The 27557-nt window shown below is 44.3% G+C and overlaps 2 protein-coding genes across 2 annotated transcripts in view; both read right to left on the reverse strand.

Annotated features, from left to right (window-relative positions):
- Positions 1 to 14456, reverse strand: part of hspb6 (heat shock protein, alpha-crystallin-related, b6) — a 177471-nt gene extending 163015 nt beyond the window's left edge. The window contains exon 1 of the mRNA XM_067450270.1: positions 14453 to 14456. The gene's annotated coding sequence lies outside the window, so the exon portion shown is untranslated. The remainder of the gene's footprint in view (positions 1 to 14452) is intronic.
- LOC137084500 (chymotrypsin-like protease CTRL-1) lies at positions 9338 to 15005 on the reverse strand. Its single transcript, XM_067450773.1, has 9 exons — positions 14955 to 15005; positions 13138 to 13730; positions 11035 to 11141; positions 10860 to 10960; positions 10689 to 10768; positions 10504 to 10585; positions 9837 to 10017; positions 9589 to 9719; positions 9338 to 9499 (listed from the first exon to the last, which is right to left on the reverse strand). The coding sequence occupies exons 1-9, from the start codon at positions 15003 to 15005 to the stop codon at positions 9338 to 9340; spliced, it is 1488 nt and encodes a 495-aa protein (XP_067306874.1).
- Between the last annotated feature and the right edge of the window lie 12552 nt (positions 15006 to 27557).

Here is a 27557-nt window from a genome sequence, read left to right on the forward strand (position 1 = left end):
TATGGCACATAATATGCTTGTGATTCATGTTATGCGGTTCCTAGAGGTAGGATTGGTGACATAGTTGAATCTTCAGTTTTTGGGTGCTTATGGGAAAAGCACTGGTGAGTTCAGGGAGCCAGTGCCAAGAGAAGCATCCTTTGAATATTTTTCATCAACAGGGCCAGTTGCATTTTACTGTAAACAGCCTAAGGGATAAACCTGTAATAATAAACAGCTCTTTTTTTGGTATTTGTGGAAATGGGATCCAGTTCAGGGTTTAAAATAACATCATGGAATGTGAGAAATGGGAAATTAACTAAGATTAAGCAAATAATGACCAGAATTAAAGAACGTAATCCCTCAATTGTATTTTCTTGCAAAAATGTCATATCTTCAAATGACACAACACCAATACAAGGGCGCTGGAAAGGCCACATTTATTTAGCTTTGTTTTTTCTCCTAACTCTAGGGGGATTATGATTTTAATAAGTCAATTCCATTCCAAATATCTACGGTTTTACAGGACACGGCAGGACGTTATAATAATAATAATAATAATAATAACAATAATATTAATTCAAGGATCTAGTCTTAATGAAAACATTCTTTTGGCAAATGTATTCAAAATCTAGACCTCTAACATGTTTAATGAGGAGTTTAGTAAAGACCAAATTTTGCTGTTTTGTTGCAAATTTGTAAAAAGTTCTAAAGAATCATCTGAATCCAAGAGAATTGCTTGGGGTATAGATTTGCAATATGACCTCCCAGATTCAGAATGGAGCCAGATATGTGTTAGAGCCCAAAATGTGTCAATTAATACTAGATTTTAGCTGATCCAATACAACTGGGTAATGCCCAGTCACCCCTGAAAAGTTAAATAGGTTTAACCCGAACATTGCAGATAATTGTGTTAAACATAAAAAGGGGGGGAAAACATAAGGGAATATTCTTCCATTGTATCTGGAAATCTAAGTTGATCAAGACTTTCTGGCAACTGACAATACTATTTTCTTCAATTATTTTATAACCAATTGCATTGACCCCTGCAATATGTGCTTTGGGTTTAATTCCTATTAGTCTCTTATTATCAGGTTATCACACTAAAATGATTGATATTTGTTTAGTTCTTGCAAGATGGTAAGCAGCATTTTACTGGAAGAACATAAAAGGTCCATCCATTGATTACTGGTAAAATAACTGTTAAATTTTAATATCAGATACCGCTCACTCCGCTGAGTGTGTATATTTTCATTTGTATATATGATGTGGTTATGTATTATGTTCAATATGTGTACATGTCTGACTTAGCTATAATAACTTCTATAACCATGTACATTATTTTTGGGATGCTGAGGGTGGGTGGGGTAGGGGAGAGGGTGGGAATATAGTTAAAATATTTGTATATAAAATGTTTTTTTTATGAATTTTTTTTCCCCCTTTTTTTTTATATTTTTACATTAAAAATAACCAAATAAATAAAAGCAATATGGTACCCAGGCTAGTGCTGTATAGGCTGAAAGGGCTGCAGGAACTTAGCTTCTTCACTTAGCTTATTCAGGATACAGCACAAGCCTCTCATACCTCTCTTGCTTACATACAATTTGCCAGCAGCCATATCACCATGTAGCATAAGACTGGTTTCCTGCTGAAGCTAAGCAGGGCTGAGCCTGGTCAGTACCTGGATGGGAGACCAACTGGGAAAACTAGGTAGCTGCTGGTAGAGGTGTTAGTGAGGCCAGCAGGGGGTGCTCACCTTGTGGTCTGTGTGGGTCCTAACACCCCAGTATAGTGATGGGGACACTACACTGTCAAAGAGCACCGTCCTTCGGATGAGACGTTAAACCGAGGTCCTGACTCTCTGTGGTCATTACAAATCCCTGGAAGTCCTTTGATAAAGAGTAGGGATGTAACCCCGGCATCCTGGCCAAATTTGCCCATTGGCCTCTGTCCATCATGGCCTCCTAATCATCCCCATTTACTAATTGGCTTCATCACTCTGTCTCCTCTCCAACATTAAGCTGGTGTGTGGTGAGTGATCTGGCACAATATGGCTGCCGTCGCATCATCCAGGCGGGTGCTACACATTGGTGTTGGTTTGAGGAGATTCTCACTTCAATGTAAAGCGCTTACAGTGTCTTGAAAAGCACTATATAAATTTAATAAATTATTATTACTATATATGTTTACATTTGTTAAAATAATATATTTAATTTTATATATTTATACTAAATAATAACAGGAAACCATATTCATATTTATTAGTATTTTATTTATTTATTTATTTTGTGTGTGTAAATTTTTATTGTTTAAAATTACACATTTTAAAGAAAAATCTGGCCTCACACCTACCAAGCTAAAGGGTCAGACTCTTGATAGATTATTACCGACCTCTAGTGGTTGATCAAGAGCAGAGAGAGAGAATTATAGCTTTAGAATTATAGAGATCTAGTTACAAGACAAGTGCCTATATTTCAGTTCACTTTATTGTATTCTAATGGTATTTTTATTGCAGTCTTGTTGTTTTTATTTTAATCATTGTATTTTATTATTATTATTGTATTATTTATTTATTATTGTGTGTGTGTGTGTGTGTGTGTGTGTGTGTGTGTGTGTGTGTGTGTGTGTGTGTGTGTGTGTGTGTGTGTTTGTGTGTGTGTGTGTGTGTGTGTGTGTGTGTGTGTGTGTGTGTGTGTGTGTGTGTGTATCTGTGCAACTAATTTGAAAATAGTAAACTGGTAATGTGAAGTCATAGCCAGGTCACAATCACACCAAAATGGACAAAGGTCTATATAACCAAGATCCTGATCTGCCAGATTGTTGCATTGTTCTTCGAGTTTATTTTATACTTGAGATTTCCTTCTTCCTGTCTGCACCATTGTTTTTTTGGGCAGAAGTTTTTTTTTTTTTTTCAGTCAGTACCAGTTTGTGGACTAATACAGACAATGGCACATACTATGAATTTATTGCCTTTATCTGGATATCACAAAGAATATGGCTGTTGGAAAATACCAGAGAGTTTAAAGTAGCATTAGCCTATGTATATACTATTATTGGTAACACTTTAGAATAATGGTCGGTTATTAATATATACTATGCAGGAAGTAATGCAGGACTAATAAGTAGCACTACATTAACACTTCAGCTACTACTATTAACTAATATAGAAAGAAGATTAACTAATCAGTAAGTAATATTGAATTCGGGACTAAGTTCCTTATTAGGTAATTAATAGTTACTGAATGAGACTGGCGTCACTAATAACTAATAGGTAACAAGGAAACATTATAAAGAATTACTAATAATTACTAATCACAACATTAACATGTCTGAGATGTGAGAAATTGTCTTTTTTTACTCTTAATGTGTCTATAAAATGCATCTCTAATTACATAAGTGTTACCTAGTCATTATGCAGGAGCTACTAGTAATCTGGACCATTCATTCCAGATTATTCAGATTAAAGAATATGATTAATTACATCTCAGACACACAATAATGGTGTGATAATTGGTCAGTAGTTGATAGTTATTAATGAAGCTAATCTCAGTCAGTAATTATTATTAACCTAATAAGGAACTATCTCCTACATTTTTTATCTCCTAAATCTCCTAAAAACTTTTTAGCGTTAACTTGACAACATTGTTTTGGTGCTGTGAAGTTTACATAAGTTAGATTGAAGGGGCTCAAAACGATTGTTTGCAATGAAAGTGTACAGGTCCTTCTCAAAAAAATTAGCACATTGTGATAAAGTTCATTATTTTCCATAATGTAATGATAAAAATTAAACTTTCATATATTTTAGATTCATTGCACTCCAACTGAAATATTTCAGGTCCTTTATTGTTTTAATACTGATGATTTTGGCATACAGCTCATGAAAACCCAAAATTCCTATCACAAAAAAAAATTAGCATATCATGAAAAGGTTCTATAAACAAGCTATTAACCTAATCATCTGAATATACTAATTAACGCTAAACACCTGCAAAAGATTCCTGAGGCTTTTAAAAACTCCCAGCCTGGTTCATTACTTAAAACCGCAATCATGGGTAGGACTGCTGACCTGACTGCTGTCCAGAAGGCCATCATTGACACCTTCAAGCGAGAGGGTAAGACACAGAAATAAATTTCTGAACGAATAGGCTGTTCCCAGAGTGCTGTATCAAACCACCTCAGTGGGAAGTCTGTGGGAAGGAAAAAGTGTGGCAAAAAACACTGCACAATGAGAAGAGATGACCAGATTCTGAGGAAGATTGTGGAGAAGGACCGATTCCAGACCTTGGGGGACCTGCGGAAGCAGTGGACTGAGTCTGGAGTAGAAACATCCAGAGCCACCGTGCACAGGCGTGTGCAGGAAATGGGCTACAGGTGCCGCATTCCCCAGGTCAGGACACTTTTGGGCTACAGAGAAGCAGCACTGGACTGTTGCTCAGTGTTCCAAAGTACTTTTTTCGGATGAAAGCAAATTTTGCATGTCATTGGGAAATCAAGGTGCCAGAGTCTGAAGGAAGACTGGGGAGAAGGAAATGCCAAAATGCCTGAAGTCCAGTGTCAAGTACCCACAGTCAGTGATGGTCTGGGGTGCCATGTCAGCTGCTGGTGTTGGTCCACTGTGTTTTATCAAGGGCAGGGTCAATGCAGCTAGCTATCAGGAGATTTTGGAGCACTTCATGCTGAGGTGTCGATTTGGAGCCAATCTTCTGAAAAGCTTTTTGGAGATGAAGATTTCGTTTTTCAGCACGACCTGGCACCTGCTAACAGTGCCAAAACCACTGGTAAATGGTTTACTGACCATGGTATTACTGTGTTCAATTGGCCTGCCAACTCTCCTGACCTGAACCCCATAGAGAATCTGTGGGATATTGTGAAGAGGAAGTTGAGAGACACAAGACCCAACACTCTGGATGAGCTTAAGGCCGCTATCGAAGCATCCTGGGCCTCCATAACACCTCAGCAGTGCCAAGGGCTGATCGCCTCCATGCCACGCCGCATTGAAGCAGTCATTTCTGCAAAAGGATTCCCGACAAGACTTGAGTGCATAACTGAACATAATTATTTGAAGGTTGACTTTTTTTTGTATTAAAAACACTTTTCTTTTATTGGTTGGATGAAATATGCTAATATTTGGAGATAGGAATTTTGGGTTTTCATGAGCTGTATGCCAAAATCATCAGTATTAAAACAATAAAAGACCTGAAATATTTCACTTGGTGTGCAATGAATCTAAAATATATAAAAGTTAAATTTTTATCATTACATTATGGAAAATAATGAACTTTATCACAATATGCTAATTGTGGCGAGGGGGGCGTGGTTTCGCAAGGTCTGCACGGATGGAGGGAGCCGGGAGACGAGCGGTGAGAAAGTAGGTCAAGTGCATGATGATAAACACCTGTGTATAATTGCAGTGATTGGCGAGGAGAGACCGGTTAAAAGCCATTCATGAGCAGAGAGTGGGGAGAGAGGCTGAGGACTCGTGGCGTGGGAACGGCTGGGAGAAATGAGACACTACTATATTGTCAAGTTTAAAAAGAGTGAAGTGGGAGAAACTGTTTAAGTGCGCGAGGCTCCAGTTTATGTTGACACTGAGTTGAAAATAAAAAGACCCCCACGAGTTCCAGCTTATTGCCGACCCTGCCTTCTTCCTTTCCACACCCACACACAACGAACCTTGTTACACTCATTTTTTGAGAAGAACCTGTAGTTGAGAAGCAATAACTCTTGAAGTTTTAGCAAGGAAGGGGAGAATTAAGAGTAGAAGCAGATGAATAAGTAGCATTTATGAGCAGTATCAATCTTGGTAAGAATAACTCTTAATTTTTTTAAAGGTGGGTTGTTGCAGGGACATTCCATTTATTTTAATAGAATAAAAAATGCTGTCTAGGATTTTGATTATTGACAGTTATCTGTGAAAAATATTCAGACCAGGGCTACTTTTCTCAAAAACATCGTAAGCCTAAGTTTATGGTAAAGACCATTGGTGGCTAATGCAGCGTTACACCGATCAGGTGAAGTGAATTACTCGCTGCATCCCAATTCGGCTCCTAAAAGTCTGTTCTCTTTTTGAGAAGAAACAATACATACTTTTGAGTGTGTAGAAAGAAAAGTATGCAAGCTTTGGGACAAACTTCTTCGTCATCTTTAATGGACTCTGTCGCTTAGTTACGTTCATCCCGTCACCGTACTTTAAACTGCTCTGTCAATCATCGTCAGATTCGTCAGTTAAAATCCTCCACACTCAGTTTAATTTCCTACCATATCAAAGAGAAATGTAGTAGCACGTTGATTTGCCATGTGTGGGACTTTAATGCAGAGACTCCTCATATGTTTGCAGTTTATTAAAGGGATCCCATGGTGTTGAGACTTGTATGGCTTAATATAACATAAACAATGTCTCTTACTGAATTATGTAGTAGAAAACCCATGAAAGATCTACATTATTTAAAAAATCGATTTTATATTTGGACCATGGGCGGCGCCATTTTGTTTGGGCAACAACACTACAAATGGCCGTCCCTTCAAATAATGCCCTATTTCAGGGTATAGGGGGTCGATTTCAGATTCAGCCCCTGTCGTGGAGACTGAGCAGCCCAACATCTCGACTGAGACAGCGCAGTCTCTCAAGTGTGTGTGGCCGCCCGCCGATCTGTTTGTGACTTGTGTAGGTGAGTTTGTGTGCACATGTATGTTTGAGTGTGTTTCAAGTACAATTACAAAGCAATTCATTGGTTTTGTTTAACTCTGAAACAATTTTCGAGTTGCGTTGTGGTAAAAATAGCTACGGGTAGTGCCAGCTGATTTAGGAGTGCAACCACTCTACGTCATCAACCTAGAACGCAAACAAAATGGCGCCGCCCATGGTCCAAATATAAAATCGATTTTTTAAAATAATGTAGATCTTTCATGGGTTTTCTACTACATATTTCAGTAAGAGACATTGTTTATGTTATATTAATCCATACAAGTCTCAACACCATGGGATGCCTTTAATAATATTAATATATTATTAAATATAATGATGCATTTAAAAGTTAATGGCCAAAAGTATCAATACAAAAGTTCACAATGCTGCTGCAGGTGATATAATGTGGATAGCAATGAAATATCTTTTCGTCAGGTTAAATACTGATAATTAATTACTCAAACCTTTATCTAAACCTCTTAACTCAACCGTCTGACTCACATATCCGTCATGTTTGTAGTTTTTTTTAACACTTTTTATCCGTGTTTGTAGTTCTAATCGAATCCTCGTCCAACTCACAATGTCGTTGTGGGCAATATCAGCCGCTAGAGTGTGTGTCGATCCATAGAAATGTATACATAGATGCCTCATTAGTGAGTGACTGTTTCTATGGGCTGCTATACATTAGTAGTCCGCCATTTTCAAACAGTGTCTTTAACTGTCTATGGTCAAAGCCGGTCGTGAACGCGATTTGTGTCCATTTCAATGTCACACTGCATGCGCAATCAGTGCGTTGACAGGGCAGAAGCAGCCCAATGCCAGTCTATTGTGTAGTCTGGCAGCTTTTGTGGGAATTAAAATTCAAGAACCGTAAGGCCTGTTACTAACAAATGTTACGTGTTTTTGTTTAGATCCAAACATTATAATTGATAAACTAACACAAACATCTCACCTGAGAAAGGTTTTTTCAAGAATTTAACTTGCGCCGGGCTTTACAGAGTTTTACAGAGGCTGCTGAGCAGGCACAGGGTTTTTTGTTTGTTTTGTTTTTTATGTGAGTGATGATTGACGGCATCTGAAGTGTTGACATTTGTTGACCGTTCTAAAATGGCGGCGCATCATCGTGGCTAGTACGTTCGAATGAGGCATCTATGTGCGTCGTTCTGTACTTAGACTTCTGACCGGAAATAGTAAACATCCGGGAATCTTTGGAATACCCTTTTCAGCATACTATGATTTGGGACATGCTAATTCTATTTTCAAATACTATTTAGTATGGATAATATGTGAATTGGAACGCAGGGGCTGATTATTTCCTCATCACTACAGCTGTTAGTAGGTAGGATACAATAGATAGTGAGTGAACATTTTGTCCTCAAAGTTGGCGTGTTAGGCCCTGTCCACACAAACATGGGGATTTTGAAAACCGCAGCTCTTTCTACGCTGTTTGGCTGTTTGTCCACACACAAACGCAGTATCCGGTTACCGAAACCAGACTTTTTTGAAAACTCCGAACAGGGTGATGATTTTTAGAAACTCCAGTTGCAGCGTTGTCGTGTAGATGGTGAAACTGGAGGTTTCGGCTTGTGAATGTGAAGTGTGCGCAGGTCTCTCCTTTGTTGGACATCAGATTGTGTGAGTTTTTGTTTGAGTCGAGTCTTTGCAATGACAGCTGTCGTAGCTTTTAATAACTCTGCTAACTGCGCTTATGTACATTTGCAGTTATCTCACTGTATTGCAGAACAGAGGTGCCAGAATGCAACAATAATACTAAATATTTAGGCAAGTATGTGAATCCGAGTCCATGGCATCCCTGAGTGCATTGGTGCTATGGATGGGGACCTTTGTGGAAATCAGGCAGCCAATCATAGCATGTTTTTGCGTTTTCATGTGGACAGAGATTTTTTTTTTTTTTCAAACAGTGCTTGTGTGGGCGCGATCGATTTTTTTCAAACGGAGTTGGAAAAACTCCGGTCAGTATCTACCAAAAGTGGTCAAAGGAAAGAACAGTGGTGAACAAGCAGCAGGGTCAAGGCTTATTGATGCACATGGGGAGCGAAGGCTGGCCGGTGTGGTTCGACCAAACAGATTAGCTACTGTAGATCAGATTGCTCAAAAAGTTAATGCTGGTTCTGAAAGAAAGGTGTCAGAATAATCTGCATCACAGTTTGTTATAAATGGGGCTGCATATCATATATTAGGAAGGTCATAATGTTATGCCTGATTAGTGTATATCAAGTAAGTGTTCATCCAGGCCTGGTGTTGAACATTGAAGCCAGACAGATAACAATCTTCAAGTTTTTAGGTTTGATGACAAGAGAACATTATTGATAAAGCAAATAATCACAGATAAGAACATTGATAATCCTTATTGACTTGCATATCTTGCATCAGTTTCTGTTATTGTGAAAGTGGAGTTATTTATTTTATATTATACTTTAAAATTATTTATTTTACAGGATTATTTTGTCATTTTGCTGACTTGTTTTGTGAACTATGACAACATATCCCTATGACATTCAGACCATGAATTACACTGCAACAGTTTTCATTACATTCTCATTTATTGACACATTTTTAAACAGGAAAACAGTATGATGTAGCAGACAGGTTATTGGAAATAGAAATATTTAGTATTCAGATATTCAGACTTAGCAATATTAGACTGTTGCTCTAGTTGGAAGCAATAGTCTTGTCGATCCAGGAGCGCTGTGGGGAGATACGAGCGTAGACTACTGGGAATCTGGTGTCACAAGTGCGGATGCCCCAAGACACAGACCCCACCAGAGTCCAGACCCCTGACCTCTCACACACCAGAGGACCACCAGAATCACCCTGTGGGAAACACACAGACACACATTTGAGATTGAAACAGCAGCAACATTGATATTGTAATGTATTTGTCTTGATCTGTCTTCACATACCATGCAAGATGAGGATCCAGAGGCTCCAGCACAGATCATGTTATCAGTGATTGAGCTCTGACCCCAGATATGTCTGCACACAGCAGGACTCGTGATGGGTAGACCAGTCTGCTGCAGGATTAGAGGACTCACTAAAAAAAAGAGAAGGAAACATCAAGACAGTATGTTCAGTTAAGTGAAAAAAAGAAGTAATATACAGGAGTGTTTTTACAATTCATCTTTGTCTAACAGGTCTTTCTTTAACTTACTTGTGGTGGAAGTTGCGCCCCAACCAGTGGTGAAGCAGCGGGTTCCAGGCAGGATGTTGATGGTTGAAGGAGCCAGACACACAGGAGAGATACGGGGAGTGAAGACAACTGGAGACGCAAGTTTCAGCAACGCAATGTCATTGTTGAAGGTTGTGCTGATGTAGAGCGGATGGGTGATGACCTGCACAGACAGAAAAAATGGATGAATGGTATCTATCTATCTATCTATCTATCTATCTATCTATCTATCTATCTATCTATCTATCTATCTATCTATCTATCTATCTATCTATCTATCTATCTATCTATCTATCTATCTATCTATCTATCTATCTATCTATCTATCTTTAACCAATTTTTACACTTTTCTACTTGATTCACTTTATATTGAGTTCATCAATTAAAACCATTGTTTGACCTTTTAAATAAAATAATTTAATCACACATGAGCATGTTAGATAAAGTCCAAATTTGCGTAAATTAGAACAGAAATTTTACACCAAAAAATACTACTAGTACTATTTTGTTTTAAATAAATTAATATTTTAAAAAATTGGATGCTTAGAAATAACAAATAATCTATTCATGTAATCTGTATTGGTCAGTAAGAAAAGCTAAATCAACTGGTCTCTTCTTTAAAAAAAAATCCAGTTATTTTTTTTTTTACCTTGGAAACCAGTTTGACCTGGATGGGTTCAGCATTGGAGCCACGATCATGTTCTCCAAGAATGACACGGTGATAGCTGACCCTAAAAAGAGAGAGGTAAAGACAGAACTAAGTGTAAAAAGAAATAGCACTAGTATCTATTAAGCACTATAATATGAGACATTTGTCAGACTGAAGACTCTTACACAACAGCGCAGTGAGCAGCAGTGAGAACCCAGTTCTGGTTGATCAGGGATCCACCGCAGAAGTGGAATCCGTTGGGACGCTGTTTCAGAGATAAAAGCATTGAGAACATTACATTACTCTTTGAAAAAATCTGAAAAATGCATGATAAAAGCCAGTCAATACACAGTTACCTGGAGAGAGACCTGCCAGGGCCAAGAACCAGAGATGGCATTCTGTCCGTTCACAATCTTGCTACCAATCGTCTGTGGCCTAATCGCAGGCACTCCACAACCTTTTGATTAAGTTTGATTTTGTAAATATATTCACCCATCACTTTTCTTGCAAAGTTCTAAAGGAGACACCTACCCAGAGCAGAGGCCACCAGGGCAAAGCAGGTGATAGTGAAGATCATGATAGTATGTGTAGATGAGTTTGTTATGTCTCTGTGTTGTACCTGTCGCTGCTCTCTCTTGCTTTTATATCATTTACAGCATCTATTAAGTCGGACTTGTTCGAGGTCTATCCCAGCAGGTCCAATGAGCTCATAGCTGGGGAATGCTGTGATCTGTTGTTGTTATAGAGTCATTCTGCATCTCCATTGTTCAGATCTGGTGTCTTGTGTGAAAAGAGGATAAATTATTTGAAGGGGTTTTTGACTTCTATTTCCTTGACAAGCATTATGATTTCACCTCTGTATTCACCTCATTGTATGTTTTGAGTGAGAAGGTTTTGTTGTTCTTGTTGTGAAATGTTAATTTTCATGCAAAGTGTTTCCTTAATGAAGTGTTTCAGCAATACGTGCTGTAAATAAGCTGTTTTCCCATAAATCATGTGATCTTTCTTATTTAATCCCGTATTCAACCTGGCAAGAAGGAAGTGAAATTGTGGGATATTACACTTTAATTATATAATTTATGAGAAGTGGGCTTAAGTGAAATTTAAAGTAATAATATCAGTTTCTGTAACACCACAAGCAGTTTAGATAACAAAATTAAGGACAGTTTGAACACATAATTTTAAGACATGCCACTGGAAAGGTTTTTTTTTTTCTGCAACATCATTTAAAATGTATCCATTATTTTCTAAACAGCATTATAATCCAGTAGTCCATTGATTGTCTTTATTGATACAATTAAGCAATGTTTGTTACCGCTGATACAGTACTGGCATTTTTTTAATTATTGGTTTGGTTAACTCTCTGTCCAGTGGTTATACAGTAAGTTTTGTAATATTTGTCCGTAATCAAACAGTAGCCATTGACTTCCATAGTATTTTTTCTTGGGAGTCTATGGCATCTGTTTGATTACCGACATTCTTTAAAATATCTTATTTTTTATTTCAACAGACAAAAGTTACCCCTACAGGTTTGGAATTATCTCTGGGTTCGGGCCAAATACTGAGCTCGAAGCCCTCCCCTGACAGCATGCCAAATGCACATTAAAATTTACTCTCTATAAATTATATGTAAGTGTGAACTCATGAACATGTCATTTTGATGGCCCCCAGACATCAGACTGCTATAACAGATTGTAAGTAACTTTACAAGTATGTTAACTATTTCTAGTAACCCAAACACCAAACCTAATACTCTGAGAGTTTTTTGACATGTAGTTGAAAATTAATGAGTTTGAATGAATGAGTTGGTTGTACTTGCAAATTTACTTATGTTTATCAAAATAAAATGTAAACACTTTGTACACAATACAATACATGGGGTACTTACGCACCGAGAAACATGTAAAAAAAAAAACTTTGTTTCATTCATTCACACTTCTGAGCAAGTAAAAGGAAATCTGTCTGCTCAGTGATGTGAAAGAAAATTGTTGCCAAATAATTTATATATTTTTCACGTCCATTTCAGTTATTTCTTTTAACCATCAAAACAGCAAAATTATAATCTTAATCTAGATATTTTGATCAGATTTTAATACAGTTTAATTCTGAAATGTAGCTCCCCTTAAGGCAGGCGTACACGGTGCGATTTTTGCTGTTGTACGAACTCGCAGACGATTTTTTTTCTCTCAGGAGAAATCGTGTGGACATCGTGGATGCTCGTATATGGTCGTGGCTTGCACCGTGTGAGAGGAAATGCAAAATGAGCCGAGCATGTTAAGAGCACCTCCCTTACGATAATTTTTAAGCATGTTTAAAAAGTTGGGGGAGTTTACAGCATAAAATGCTGTTTCATGCATACTGAGCTTTTTACACTGTTAAAGACTTGGATTCCCATCCTAAACATAGACAAAGTTTCAAAAACTAATGTTGGACGTTTGATAGAGTTTTTCTGTGTCAAAAATACTCCTTCCGGTTTCTCACAAGTTTCGAAGAGTTCCCTTTATCGAGGGAACTCGCACTGCGTCATCGTAGATGACACATCGGGGAACGCCCTCGGCGTGACGCTACTGAAATCATTTGAAAAAGCCCAATCTTGATTGGTGTTGCGTCATGACGTAACGAGTGACGGCATACCCGGAGGTATAAAGGGACGCCGGCACAAGCATACACAGCTTCTGCTCTTCAGCGGTTGCGCTCTGTGTTGATCGTTTGTCTATTTGGTGTTGTTTGTCCAATAAGATTAGGTGGCAGGCTCGTGAGCCTCTTAGTTCTGTCCCGCGTCTGTTGAGGCAGCACGGCGGCAGATCAGCGGGCTCGCAAATGAACTTGTCAGCGGGTCTGGGGCTGCTGAGGCACTTTCTCAGTCCCTGCTGACAGAGTTCGGATGTTCTCCGTCCCCGCGTGGAAGCCCGCGCTGCGGCCTCTTCCCTCGGGGTGGAGAACCCGGTGCTTGAGCCGTCTGATTCTGAGGAGTTAGATGTGCTCAGCATCGAGGCGGGTGACGTAAGCACCAAGCACGCTGCTTCATTCATAAAATAGGGGCGCTCGGACAGTCCCCGAGGGGCTGCGATGCGGCTCTTCCCCGGAGTGGAGAACCAGATGCTTGAGCGATCTGATTCCGAGGAATTAGATGTGCTTAGCGTCGACGGAGTGAAGTAGAAGAGAGCTCGCCACCTCTTAATGCAGGCTCGATCGCGCGTTGTCGAGGCAGCGCGTGGATGACGGGTCTGCAACAAAAGTGAACACACGCTATCAAGTGAACACGCGGTGTACATGTGATACTGTTTGGCGCGAGGCATGCAGTCAGTGCCTGAGGGTGCTGGCTGTGTTTGTTGAGATATCTCGCAGCGCACAGCCGTGCGTTTTCGAGTGTTTCAGCCTCGCGCCTGTGGGTTTCATCTCGAGGGATGAAAGCCAAATATGTTGTAAACGGGTCGAATCTCGCGTTGCGGAAAGGCAGCGTGTAGATGGCGATTTGTTGATATACATATTTAAACAGTATCGTCTGGAGATTATGGCTGCATTTAATTCTGAGGGATTAAAAATGAAACATTATCTGACTTTGAGGAGTTGGATATGTTCATTCAGCCTATCATTCAGACCATGTTCACTTGAGGGGTGATTAGGGGCATTTAATTCTGGGGAATTAAATGGGATTTATCTGACTTTGAGGAGTTAGATTATCAACCTATCATCCAAAAATGTGTTCACAGGGCTTTTTTTTTTTCATCTAAGAACAGATGAAGCCCCTCTCCTGGGGAGCGATCGAGGTCGCCTCCTCTGTGGAGTTTTATGGAAGTCGATGCTGTGATCCGCCATCTACGACGCTCGGGCCACATTGACTTCCAGCGGACGCATGCTGTCTTAGCCGCCTCTAGAAAGACGGCAGCTGGGCAGCAAACGCGTTCAAACACCGAAAATCCTCCCCGACTAAGCCCTGCCGGGTGACTGCTTCAGGGGGTCGGGCAGGAGGCTCGGTGGGTACCAGAGACCAGCCTTGAGAGGCGGGTTCCCCTAGTAGAATATCTCGGCGCATGGTTATGCTCCCGAATATATCTGCTGGGGCCCTGTGTACCGTGGGCAAAGGGGTACTGACTGCAGTTCAGTGTTCCAATACCAGTCATTGGTATGGTCTGAATTGTGGTGTGCCCAGCCCAGTGGCCGGCTGGCTGGAAGTCGATGCTGCGATCCGCCGTTTACGACGCGCGGGCCACATTGACTTCCAGCGAAAGCATGCTGCTCTAGCCGCCTTTAGAAAGATTGCAGCTGGGCAGCGAACGCGTTCGCACACCGAAAATCCTCCCTGACTAGCCCTGCCGGGTGGCCGCTTCAGGGGGTCGGGCAGGAGGTTCGGTGGGTACCGGAGACCAGCCTTGAGAGGCTGGTTCCCCTAGTAGAATATTTCGGCGCATGGTTATGCTCCCGAATATATCTGCTGGGGCCCTGTGTACCGTGGGCAAAGGGTACGGACTGCAGTTCAGTGTTCCACCACCGGGGTTCATCGGTGTGGCCTGAATAGTGGTGTGCCCAGCCTAGTCGCCGGCTGGCCAGCCCCCTCTACCGAGGAGCGATCGAGGTCGCCTCCTCTGTGGAGTTTTCTGGAAGTCGATGCTGCGACCCGCCGTCTACGACGCTCGGGCCACATTGACTTCCAGCGAGCGCATGCTGCTCGAGCTGCCTCTAGAAGGACTGCAGCTGGGCAGCGAACGCGTTCGCACTCCGAAAATCCTCCCCGACTAAGCCCTGCCGGGTGGCCGCTTCAGGGGGTCGGGCAGGAGGTTCGGTGGGTACCAGAGACCAGCCTTGAGACGCTGGTTCCCCTAGTAGAATATCTCGGCGCATGGTTATGCTCCCGAATATATCTGCTGGGGCCCTGTGTACCATGGGCAAAGGGTATGGACTGCAGTTCAGCGTTCCACCACCGGGGTTCATCGGTGTGGCCTGAATAGTGGTGTGCCCAGCCCAGTGGCAGGTTATGGAACAGGAAGTGTGCTCCCTGATGGTAGAGGAGGCTACATAGTGTATTCCTCCGCCAGACAGGGGGTTCGGCTGTTACGGTCGCTACTTCGTGGTTCCAAAGAGGATGGAGGGGTGCGTCTATTATTAGATCTGAGGTACTTGAACCGTTCTCTGAGGAGATTCAGGTTCAAGATGCTCACTATCACATCGTGCGCAGATCCAGTTCGAGGACTGGTTCGTCACGATGGATCTAAAGTTATCGACGACTGGCTCATTCTGGCCAGGTCGTACGATAGGGCGGTTCGGCATCGAGGTGTCGTTCTGGCCAATATGAGGTGCTTGGGGGTGGGGACTCAACAGTGTTGACGCCCTCCCAAGGGACTACGTTCCTGGGAGTCGTATGAGACTTACAACGAGGCAGGCGCTATGGTCCCTGCACGTATCGAGTCCATACTGGCGGAGGTCTCCGGAGTAGAGCTAGGCCGCAGCCTCACTGTGAAGCAGTTCCAGAGACTGCTGGGTATCATGACAGCAGCGTCCAGCGTGATTCCGCTCGGCCTGCTCCACATGAGACCCCTACAGTGGTGGCTGAAGACCAAGCCCTTCCGTAGCAGGGTAACGCACAGATGCGTTTGTTCGTTCCCTCGTCATATGGAAGAAACCTTGGTTTCTGTCCCTAGGGCTAGTGTTGGGAGCATCGTGTTGCCGGAAACCGTTCAACAGATGCATCCTTACTGGCTGGGGCACGGTCATGGAAGGCCGCTTGAGAGGTCCGTGGGGACCCGGCATTCATCCTGGCACATCTTCTGCCTGGAAATGCTGGCGGTCTAGAAGGCTCTGAGGAGCTTTCTCCCGGACCTCCGCGGCCACCATGTCCTGATACGATCCGACAGCACTGCCGTGGTATCGTATCTAAATCGTCAGGGGGGTCTGAGATCGCGCCCTCTGTGCAGACTGGCGCATCAGGTCCTCCTGTGGTCCCAAGGGAAACTGTTGTCACTTAGAATCCCTGGGGACCAGTATCAGGGAGCAGACATCCTGCCGAGGCAGGGGCTGAGGCCCGGGGATTGGAGGCATCCGGCTCCATTGGGCCTGGATGCCATGTCACAGACGTGGCCAAGGCTGCGTCTGTACGCATTTCCCCGATCGCTCTGCTCCCGGGAGTTCTGGAGCGGGTCCGCCGGGAAGGCATCCGCCTGCTATTGTTAGCACCCCGGTGGCCGTCCAGAGTAGGGTTCTCCGACATCTTAGTTCTGCTAGACGACCTTCCAAGGCGGATTCCTTTGAGAAGGGATCTGCTGACTCAGGCAGGGGGCCACCCCCAGCCGGAGTTATGGAACCTATGGGTCTGGCCCCTGAGGGGGCACAGCTCATAGAGGAGAGTCTGTCAGCACGTGTCGTTGAGACCCTACTCAGCTCTAGGGCTCCTTCCCACAGGAGGCTGTACAACCTGAAGTGGAAGGTGTTTCCACTTGGTGTAGGGACCATGAGGTAAATCCAGTTAACTGCGCAGTGGCTTCAGTACTGGAGTTTCTCCAATATCGAGTCTCTGCCGGGCTTACCCCATCCACACTTAAGGTGTATGTGGCAGTGTTAGGGGCTTTCCACACACCGTTAGGTGAGGGACCTCTGGGGAGGCACCATTGGTTGTACGACTCCTCCGAGGACGGAGGATAAGGCCTGTGGCTCATTCCAGGATCCCATATTGGGATCTGGCAGTAGTGCTTGAAGGGTTGGCTGAGGCCCCTTTCGAGCCACTGGAGCTGGCCGAGGCCAAGAACCTCCCGCTTGGTTGCCTTTCTCCTTGCCATCACTTCTCTGAGGAGAGTGGGGGTCCTCCAGGCATTGGCATTCACGCCAAATAGTTTGGAGTTGCCCCGGGCGGAGTGAAGGCCATCTTGCGTCCGACCCCGGGTACGTACCCAAAGTGCCATCTAACATGGTAGGGTCGGTGGTTCTCCAGGCATTCCATCCTCCGCCTCATGTGACGGCAGATGTGGGCAGGCTTCACCTCCTCTGCCCGGTTCGGGCATTGAAGGTCTATCGGGAGAGGTCTGCCCAGTGGAGGAAGTCAGACCATTAGACTTTACAGTCTGCACCTCCCGGCGACGCCAGGCGCCAGGGTGCTCGCCTCCTGAGTATGCACTTCGGTCCATATCAAGGGGCTCAAGATAGGCGAGGACTAGTGGGTACTCGTTCCCCGATGTGTCATCTACGATGATGCAGTGCGAGTTCCCTCGATAAAGGGAACGTCTCGGGTTATGCATATAACCCATGTTCCCTGAGAGGGAACGAGACACTGCGTCTCGTAGCCCCGCCTATCGACAGAGCGTCCCGCTTCATCGCAGTATCTGTGTATGCTTGTGCCGGCGTCCCTTTATACCTCCGGGTATGCCGTCACTCGTTACGTCATGACGCAACACCAATCAAGATTGGGCTTTTTCAAATGATTTCAGTAGCGTCACGTCGAGGGCGTTCCCCGATGTGTCATCTACGATGACGCAGTGTCTCGTTCCCTCTCAGGGAACATGGGTTATATGCATAACCCGAGACGTTTTTTTCGAGTATGGGTCTACTTGACGTTAATAGAACGGAAGGTCCTTGTATGGGCCGTACAGGCTCTTCTCCCGGTAGGGTGCGCGCGCGTGACTAGAGCGAGAGAGGAAATGCGCGCCTATAAACACTCTCTCAGGTGCAGATCCAGTCGTCCGTGAACACTTATGTCGCGCGCCGCGCTCCACTTTATTCGCTAAATTACGGAAAGAAAAAAGAGCTTTACAAAAATAGAATGCTCAAATGCACAGGGTGAATTTCATACTTTTTTAATGTATCTGTTCACATCTTTTTTTCTCTTTTTCTATCTTTCTATGGAACTTTTAAAACTAGGTTCCTTAAATATAAATGGGGGCAGAGATGGGAATAAATTAGCTATGGTTTCAGAGTTTGTTAAGCAAGTTGATATAGTTTTTTAGCAAGAAACGCATACAAGTAATGATAATGAGACTCATGTGGTGGGAAGGGAAATACGCTCTTAGCCATGGAACAAATACAAGTGCTGGAGTAGCTATTCTTTTTTCCAAAAAATTGAATGCAAATATTTAATCAGTAGATAAAAATTGTGAAAGGAAGAGCACTTTTAAGTAAGGTAGTGAGTGAAGGAATAACATTTGTTTTAATTAATGTATGCTCCTAATAATGGACTTGAGCGATTGGTTTTTTTATGGAATTGAAATCAGTTATTCAATTTGATGATACTGTGTGCCTGATAATTGGGGGTGATTGGAACGGCACAACACATTTCTTAGTTGATAGGAATGTAGAGGAACCACATAATCAATCAAGTATGCAATTGTTGAAAATTATAAATGAATTTGATTTAATAGATTTGTGGAGAAGTAGGAATATAGGAGTTAGACAATATACTTGGTTAAAGGTATCAAGTAATCAAGTTAGTGGTGCTCGGTTAGATAGATTTTATTTGGGGAAGCTTTGGAATAATAAGGTAATGAATGCTACCCGGATACAGGCGGCTGAAATGAGCTTTCTCCGCAGGGTAGCCGGGCGCTCCCTTAGAGATAGGGTGAGAAGCGGAGCTCAGAGTAGAGCCGTTGCTCCTTCACATCGAGAGGAGCCAGCTGAGGTGGCTCAGGCATCTATTTCGGATGCCTGCTGGACGCCTTCCCAGGGAAGTGTTCGGGCACGTCCCACCGGGAGGAGGCTCCGGGGAAGACCTAGGACATGCTGGAGGGATTATGTCAGAGTTGTGACTGAAAGTATTGTGGACTTGCTTTGTGACTTGCCTCAGTTGAGAGATGAGCAAAGAAAATCACTGGATGAACAAATAACTTTGCAAGAGCTTACAGATGAAATGGGACCATACAATTATCTACTGAAAAATCTCCAGGAGTGGATGGTATACCAGTGGAGTTTTATCAGGCTTTTTGGAAATTATTTGGACAAGATTTTAATGAACTGATGATAGATTGCATCAAAAGACAGACATTACCCACAAGCTGTTGCAGAGGAGTTCTGTCATTAATTCCTAAAAAAAGGAGATTTGGAACTTTAAAAAAAATGGAGACCAGTGTCGTTGCTTTGCTCAGATTACAAAATATTTTCAAAGGTGCTGGCAAACAGACTTAAGAAATATCTACATAGTAGTTCATAGACCAGTCCTATTGTATACCTGATAGATCAATTATGGATAATTTGGTTTTTTTTTGCGTGATGTGATTGATTTTAATCAGAGTAATATAGGAGTTCTTTTGCTTGATCAAAAAAGCTTTTCATCAAGTTGATCATAAGTATCTTTTCAATGTTTTAAAACAATTTGGGTTTGGTGAACATTTTATATCTTATATCAAGTTGTATTCTAATGCTTTTGTAATGGTCAAAGCTGGAGGTGGATTGAGTGCACCTATAAGAATGTCCAGGGGGATCAGACAAGGTTGTCCACTTTCTGGACAGTTATATTGTCTGGTTATTGAACCTTTTGTGTCATTTAAGAAAATAACTAACTGGAATTTTAATTCCAGATTTAAAGAGTACATTAAAAGTATCATTATCAGCGTATGCTGATGATGTCACAGTGTTTATAAAAGGTCAAGATGATGTGAAGGTTTTAACAAAAAATATCGGAAAATATGAAAAAGCATCCTCAGTCAGAGTGAAATTTTCTACTCCAAAACTGCCATGTGGTCTACATTGGGCTAGAGAGGGGATAAAAGCATTGGGTGTGAGCAATGAGCTTTTTGGGTAATGAGCAATTTCAGATGAGAAACTGGGAGGGATTGCTGGAGAAGGTGTCAGCCCGATTGTCTAAATGGAAATGGCTATTACCACAATTGTCATACAGAGTCTTGGTCATTAACAACTTGGTGGCTTTGGCATTGTGGCATAAAATGACAGTTGTGGAGCCTCCTGTTGAGTTAATTTGTAAAATACAAAGGACAATCGTGAATTATTTTTGGAGTGGAGCACACTCCAAAAATCAATGTTCTTGGAGCAAGTCAATGTTTCAGGCTTGGAAAAAAGTTTTTAAAGTGGATCGAAGTAGTGAAGATACAGGACACTGGACTATGGAAGAATCATTACTTTTTAATCCGATGATCCAAACAAGGCTTTTGTCGGCAGTGTATCTTCAGTTTTGAAGCGCCAGGTTGTTGTGAAAATAAGGCACCTCTTGGATGATGATGGATGGAAGCCGGTTGAAATCCTCAAGGAAATGACAGGACTGAAATCTGACCGTCTTGTTTCTAAGCTGATAGATGAGATCTGGAATGTTTTACAAAGTGTGAACAGAGCGTACATTGAAAGGAGTTTGTCAATGGACTTAAGAGATACAGAAGAGGATTTTCCGAAAATCAGAGTGTCTCCAGTTGTACTTGAAGAGAGAGTGGAAGAAAGTACGGACTCAATTCTGTCTTTTGATACACCTCATGTGGACTTTTTTGAATCAACATCAAAGAAAGCATTTTACTATTCATCAGTAAAAGTGACACATCAAGTTTCTCTTATGCTGTGTTCACACCGCACGCGAATGACGCAAATAAATTGCGCTACTCGCGCAAAGTCGGAAGCGTGAACAATTTGAATCCATTCGCTTCATTCGCGCGTGAAATTCGCTTCATTCGCGTGTGACATTCACTAGACAACAGACGCGAATTCGCGTCATGGGAGGGGGTTCTGCCAGGCAGCGGCAGTCGACAGAAGGACTAGCCGAGTTAAGGCTGCTCTCACCGGGGTTGATGAGCGCTGAGCTCCGGTGATCGCCTGGGTCTCACACCTCCGAAAACACCAGATCAAATTTTCAAATAGGAGCTCTCTTAATAAATAAATCACATATTTGAGCTTTAAACAACTACATTCTTGCCTGAAAAAATATTAAAACTACATTTTGTGACACAATACAGTAGTATTTTTAAATTACTCTGGCCTCTGGGTTTCCCCTGTAGGTTTCCCATCCGTCACTTCACCACGTGACAGCAGTAAAAAAAAAAAAAAAAAAACGTGAAAGCTCCTCATTGGTTAACGCGGCGCGAATATACGCCAAAGTTCAGATTTTTCAACTTGAGCAATTCACGTGTTTCGCGCGTTTCGCGCGAATCAAGCGTTCAAAAAGCTCAATTCGCATGATCATTGCCGCGCCATTCGCGCCGCCTCCGGCTGTGAGAATGAAATTCCGTAATTTTGTTCTCGCAGCTCTGGTTTGGGAGTTCTCGCAGCTTGTTCTCAATACATCACTGTCACAAAGCACGCCAGGCTCCAACCATTCTCAACCACCATGCAAAGCATCTCCCGAGTACTCACCCACACCTGCAGCTCATCATCACCTCATCATCACTGCCTACACTTAAGCCACACGCACACTCTCAGTCACTGTCCAGTCTCATTAGTATTACTACCAGTATACTCACCTCAAGGACTCTCCTGAACTACTTACCTACTACCTTGTTCTCCAGTGTGTCTCCTTGTCTTTGTCTCCTGTCTCCAGTCTTCATCATCTCCCTGGCTCCAGTGTTCCGCCCACCAGGTTCTCATGCAAATACATTGAATATTACCGGTTGGTTATCTGCATTACCCTGCCTTTCTGCTACTTCACTGGACCAACACCGCAGACTGCTATTATGAGCCAGAGGAGGGACAAAGTCATTGTTATGCAAGTCACAAGTAAGTCTCAAGTCTTTGCCCTCGAGTCCCGAGTCAAGTCGAGTCAAAGATGAAGCAAGTCTCGAGATTAGGGAATGTTGAGGCATCTCTCTCTTCCTCTGACGATTCAGAGGATCTTCCGCCACGTGTGGAAGCCCGCGCTGCGGCTTCTTCCCACGAGGCGGAGGATCAGGTGCTCATGCTGTCCGATTCCGAGGGATCGTTGACGATGAGCACCGAAGCAGGCGCAGTGGGGCAGTCGCCACCCCACTCGCAGGCTATGGAGGAGCTCGTGGAGGTCTTGACTCGCGCTGTGGCCAAGCTGAGTTTAGATTGGCCAAAAGAGGAAGTGCACGTCCAGCCACCAAGCAAGCTGGACGAGCGCTTCTTCAAGCGTCGAGCCCAGCCTCCACGCCGGGGTCTGCCGTTTTTCCCCGACCTGCACAGTGAGCTGTGCAGGGCGTGGGAGAAACCCTTCTCAGCGCGTTTGACTACGCCCCCTGCGCTTGACTTCGCTAATGTGCTGGGGGCGTCTGAGAAGGGATATGTTGCGCTGCCGAGGGTAGAAGAGGCGCTCGCGGGCCATCTCTCTCCCGAGACAGCAGCTTCATTGAAGACCCCGGCATTGCCCTCGAAACCATGCCGAGAGACTTTGAAGCTGGTGGCGAGGGCATATAGTGCGGATGGTCGCGCTGGTGGGTGCCTGCACACTCTTGCGGTTCTGCAGGCCTACCAAGCGGACTTGCTGAAGGAGCTCGATGAGGGCAAGGGTCCCTCTCCGGAGGATGTGACTGAGCTGAGGAAGGCAGCGGATTTGTCTCTTCGTGTCACCAAACAGGCGGCCCGTGATATCGGCCGCTCCATGGCGGGTTTGGTGTGCGCGGAGAGGCATCTCTGGCTGAACCTGTCGGGGATCAGGGAGAGAGACAGACACTTTCTTCTTGATTCCCCGGTTTCACCTTCTGGCCTTTTCGGCGGCGCTGTGAGCACCGTCGTTGAGAGGTTTCAGGAGGTGAAAAAGCAGGCTGCCGCTCTCAGCCAGTTCATCCCTCGCCGCTGGGGCTCCTCCAGCAAGGCTGCCTCGAGTGGGCAGTCTCGGCCAGCAGAGGGCTCCTCGCACCGTGAGGTGCAGAAGCAGAGCGTCGCTTCTCGTGCCCCTCCTGAGGGAGCTTGGCAGAAGAAGCGACGCTCTCGCGGGAAGTCTTCAAAGCCGAAGACCGACCTGAGGGAGGTTATTCAGGCCAAGAAGGCTTCCAAGCGGTCCTAGCTGCGAGCTGTCCCCCACGGGGCGGAGCGACCGAGGTCGTTCTCCCCCCGAGGCTCTCGGGAAATCGATGTTGTGCTCTCGCAGTCAAAAGGGCTCCGGACCACGTCGTTTCCCCATGTTCGCGCGCGGCTCTGGCCAGCACATATAAAATCTGCGGCGGAGCAGCGACTGCGTTCACACACCGAAAATCTACCTCGATTAGTCCCTGCCGGTTATCCGCTTCAGGGGGTCGAAGGAGAGGTTCGGTTGATACCCCAGACCAGCCTCGAGAGGCTGGTCCCCTTATCAGAGTATCTCGGCGCATGGTCATGCCTTCCGAATATCTCTGTGTGGGCCCTGCGCACTGTAGAACGGGGATACAGACTGCAGTTCAGAGTTCCCCCCCCGAAATTTGGGGGGATAGTCTGGACAGTGGTCGGTCCCGAGCAGGTGGGGGTAATGGGGCAGGAAGTACACTCTCTGCTGGGAAAATGGGCGATAGAAAGGGTCCCCCCGCCAGAAAGGGAGGTCGGGTTCTACAGCCGGTACTTCATAGTCCCCAAGAAGGATGGGGGGTTGCGTCCAATATTAGATCTCAGGCTTCTGAATCGGTCTCTGAGGAGATACAGGTTCAGGATGCTAACCATTCCTGTTATCGTGAGTCAGATCCAGTTCGAGGACTGGTTCGTCACGATAGATCTAAAGGACGCTTACTTCCATATTTCCATCCTTCCCAGTCACAGGAAGTTCCTGAGGTTCGCTTTCGGGGGCGAAGCGTTCCAATATCGGGTCCTTCCCTTTGGCCTAGCCTTGTCACCTCGCACCTTCACAAAGTGCATGGATGCAGCCCTGGCTCCGCTAAGACTCCAGGGCATCCGGGTACTGAATTATATCGACGACTGGTTGATCATGGCCAGGTCGTACGATATGGCAGTTCAGCATCGAGATGCTGTTCTAGCACACATGAGGTGTTTGGGGTTGAGACTCAACGCGAAAAAGAGCGCGTTGACGCCCTCCCAGAGAATCACGTTCCTGGGAATAGTGTGGGACTCGGTAATGATGCGGGCACACATGTCACCCGCACGTATCGAGACCATACGGGCGGAAGTCTCCAGTATAAGGTTGGGCCACAGCATCACTGTCAAACAGTTCCAGAGACTGGTGGGTCTCATGGCAGCAGCGTCCAGTGTGATTCCGCTCGGCCTGCTCCACATGAGACCGCTACAGTGGTGGCTGAGAACCAAGGGGTTTTCTCCGAAGGGGAATCCCTTCCGTACGATCAGGGTAACGCGCAAATGCATTCGTTCCCTGGTTATATGGAAGAAACCTTGGTTTCTGTCCCTGGGGCTAGTATTGGGAGCATCGTGTTGCCGGAAAACCGTTTCAATAGATGCATCCCTTACTGGTTGGGGCGCGGTCATGGAAGGCCGAGGAGCGAGAGGTCCTTGGACAGCCCAGCATGCTTCATGGCACATCAACTGCCTAGAGATGCTGGCTGTCTAGAAAGCTCTGAGGAGTTTTCTCGAGGACCTTCGCGGCCACCATGTCCTGATACGATCCGACAACACTGCCGTGGTATCGTATCTAAATCATCAGGGGGGTCTGAGATCGCGCCCTCTGTAAAGAATGGCGCATCAGGTCCTCCTGTGGTCCCACGGGAAACTGTCTTCTCTCAGGGCAGTTTACATCCCGGGGGACCAGAACCAGGGAGCAGACATCCTGTCGAGGCAGGGGCTGAGGCCCGGGGAGTGGCGTCTCCATCCAGAGGTGGTGGAGGCCATATGCGAGAGGTTTGGCCAAATGGAAGTGGATTTGTTTGCGTCTCGAGAGACGACCCACTGTCCACTTTGGTTCTCCCTCAGGCATCCGGCTCCGTTGGGCCTGGATGCCATGTCACAGGCATGGCCGAGGCTGCGTCTGTATGCATTTCCCCCGATTGCTCTGCTCCCGGGAGTTCTGGAGCGGGTTCGCCGGGAAGGCATTCGCCTGCTTCTGATAGCACCCCGGTGGCTGACCAGGGTATGGTTCTCCGACATTATGGACCTGCTAGACGACCTTCCATGGCAGATTCCTCTGAGGAGGGATCTGTTGACTCAGGCGGGGGGCTCGATCTTTCACCCCCAGCCAGAGTTATGGAACCTGTGGGCTTGGCCCCTGAGGGGGCAGAGCTCATAGAAGAAGGGCTTTCAGCAGGTGTCGTGGAGACTATACTCAGCTCCAGGGCTCCTTCCACCAGGAAGCTGTACAACTTGAAGTGGAGAGTGTTCTCCATATGGTGTAGAGACCGTGAAGTAGACCCAGTGAACTGCGCTGTGGCTTCAGTACTGGAGTTTCTGCAAGATCGGTTTTCCGCCGGGCTTACCCCGTCCACACTTAAGGTGTATGTGGCAGCGATAGGAGCTTTCCACGCACCATTAGGTGAAGGACCTCTGGGGAGGCACCATCTGGTTGTACGGTTCCTCTGAGGAGCGCGGAGGATCAATCAATCAATCAATCAATCAACTTTATTTATATAGCGCTTTTACAATCACGATTGTGTCAAAGCAGCTTCACAGTGTCAAACAGATTAATATTGCGACAAAATTAGATTTGGCTGTACAGTCGTACTGGAGAAAACAGTGATGTTATCAGCTTATTTTAATTTATCATATAGCGACAATGTTGGCAGATCAGTATTATAGTTTATAGAATTAAATAAGACCTAATTCATATATTTTATTTGTATAATAAGTTGAATAACTTTAATCATATTTTTAGTGTCCCCAACTGAGCAAGCCAAGCCAAAGGCGACAGTGGCAAGGAACCAAAACTCCATCAGGGCGTGATGGAGAAAAATAAACCTTGGGAGAAACCAGACTCAGTCGGGGTGCCAGTTCTCCTCTGGCCTATTAACACACCGTGTAAGATTATTATTCTGGCAACCTTACAGGTCGGAAATCATATTAGATCGGATTATTCAAAATTTTCAGGGTATCACGGAAGAGACAGATTAATTTAGGATGGGGCGTCAATTACACAAGAGTATGAATACATGAAAGATCGGAATTATTGCGCCGAAGACGGGTTTTGAGCATGTCGTGCCAGTGAGGCAAATTCAGAGGAGACACCATTTGACACGGCTCAGCAGACACTCCAGGATGCGTTGGTCATGCCAAGGCAGGTCCACCATCCGATCCGGACAGGGCCCAGATCCGGGATAAACCTCGGGATAAACAGAGAGACTAACATTAGCGTAGATGTCACTCTTTTTATGATGTAACGAGTACATCAGGTTTATGGGAAGTGTTCCCGGTTCCGGCTGACCTAGTTAATGCAGCCTAACAATCAGTCAATTGAATTGAATAATGAAAGTTAAAAATGTTCTATGTGTATGCCATAGTAAAGAGATGTGTTTTTAGTCTAGATTTAAACTGACAGAGTGTGTCTGCTTCCCGAACAATGCTAGGAAGACTATTCCACAATTTAGGAGCTAAATAGGAAAATGATCGACCGCCTGCAGTTGATTTAGATATTCTAGGTATTATCAACTGGCCAGAGTTTTGAGACCGCAATCGACGTGATGGGGTATAATGCGTTAAGAGCTCGCTTAAGTACCGGGGAGCTAAACTATTTAGTGCTTTGTAAGTAATAAGCAAGATTTTAAAATGTATGCGATGTTTAATAGGGAGCCAGTGCAGTGTTGACAGAACTGGACTAATATGATCATACTTCCTGGTTCTAGTAAGAACTCTAGCTGCTGCATTTTGGACTAGCTGGAGTTTGTTTATTAAGCGAGCAGGGCAACCACCCAGTAGAGCATTACAATAATCTAGGCCAAAACAAGCCCAATATTATTATATTATTTATTATCATCAGTATAATTTATGATCAATAATTTTTCAATTATTGAGCCTGCAACATATTAAATTGTAATCTCGTGGAGTTTAAATAGCAAATACAGATGGGATTTTACAAAATTCTTCAAGTTGCAATAAAGACTGTGAACAGAAGAGGTTTGGAGATGGAAAAAGAGAAAAAGTGACGTGAGGGAATATGGTAACTCCAGTCGGAGTTATTGCACACATATTAGGAGCAGTGGTGAACATGCACACTATAAACCGTAAAAAGGATAAGCCCTGCATCTCAATGTGCAATCTGCTCAAAATACTATTGAAAATTACTAATGTCACATAGCTACTATTTAGGATTAATATGCACTTTT

Source organism: Pseudorasbora parva, chromosome 8 (genome assembly GCF_024679245.1).
Source record: "Pseudorasbora parva isolate DD20220531a chromosome 8, ASM2467924v1, whole genome shotgun sequence".
In the NCBI taxonomy this organism is placed as follows: Eukaryota; Metazoa; Chordata; class Actinopteri; order Cypriniformes; family Gobionidae; genus Pseudorasbora; species Pseudorasbora parva.

Coding starts and splice junctions, on each gene's coding strand:
- LOC137084500 (XM_067450773.1), bottom strand. CDS start 15,005: ATGAACCCCGGTGGTGGAACACTGAACTGCAGTCCGTACCCTTTGCCC. Junction 10,586..10,688: donor GCTGCTCACTGCGCTGTTGT/GTAAGAGTCTTC, acceptor CTCTCTTTTTAG/GGTCAGCTATCACCGTGTCA. Junction 9,500..9,588: donor CTGGATCCTCATCTTGCATG/GTATGTGAAGAC, acceptor TGTTTCCCACAG/GGTGATTCTGGTGGTCCTCT.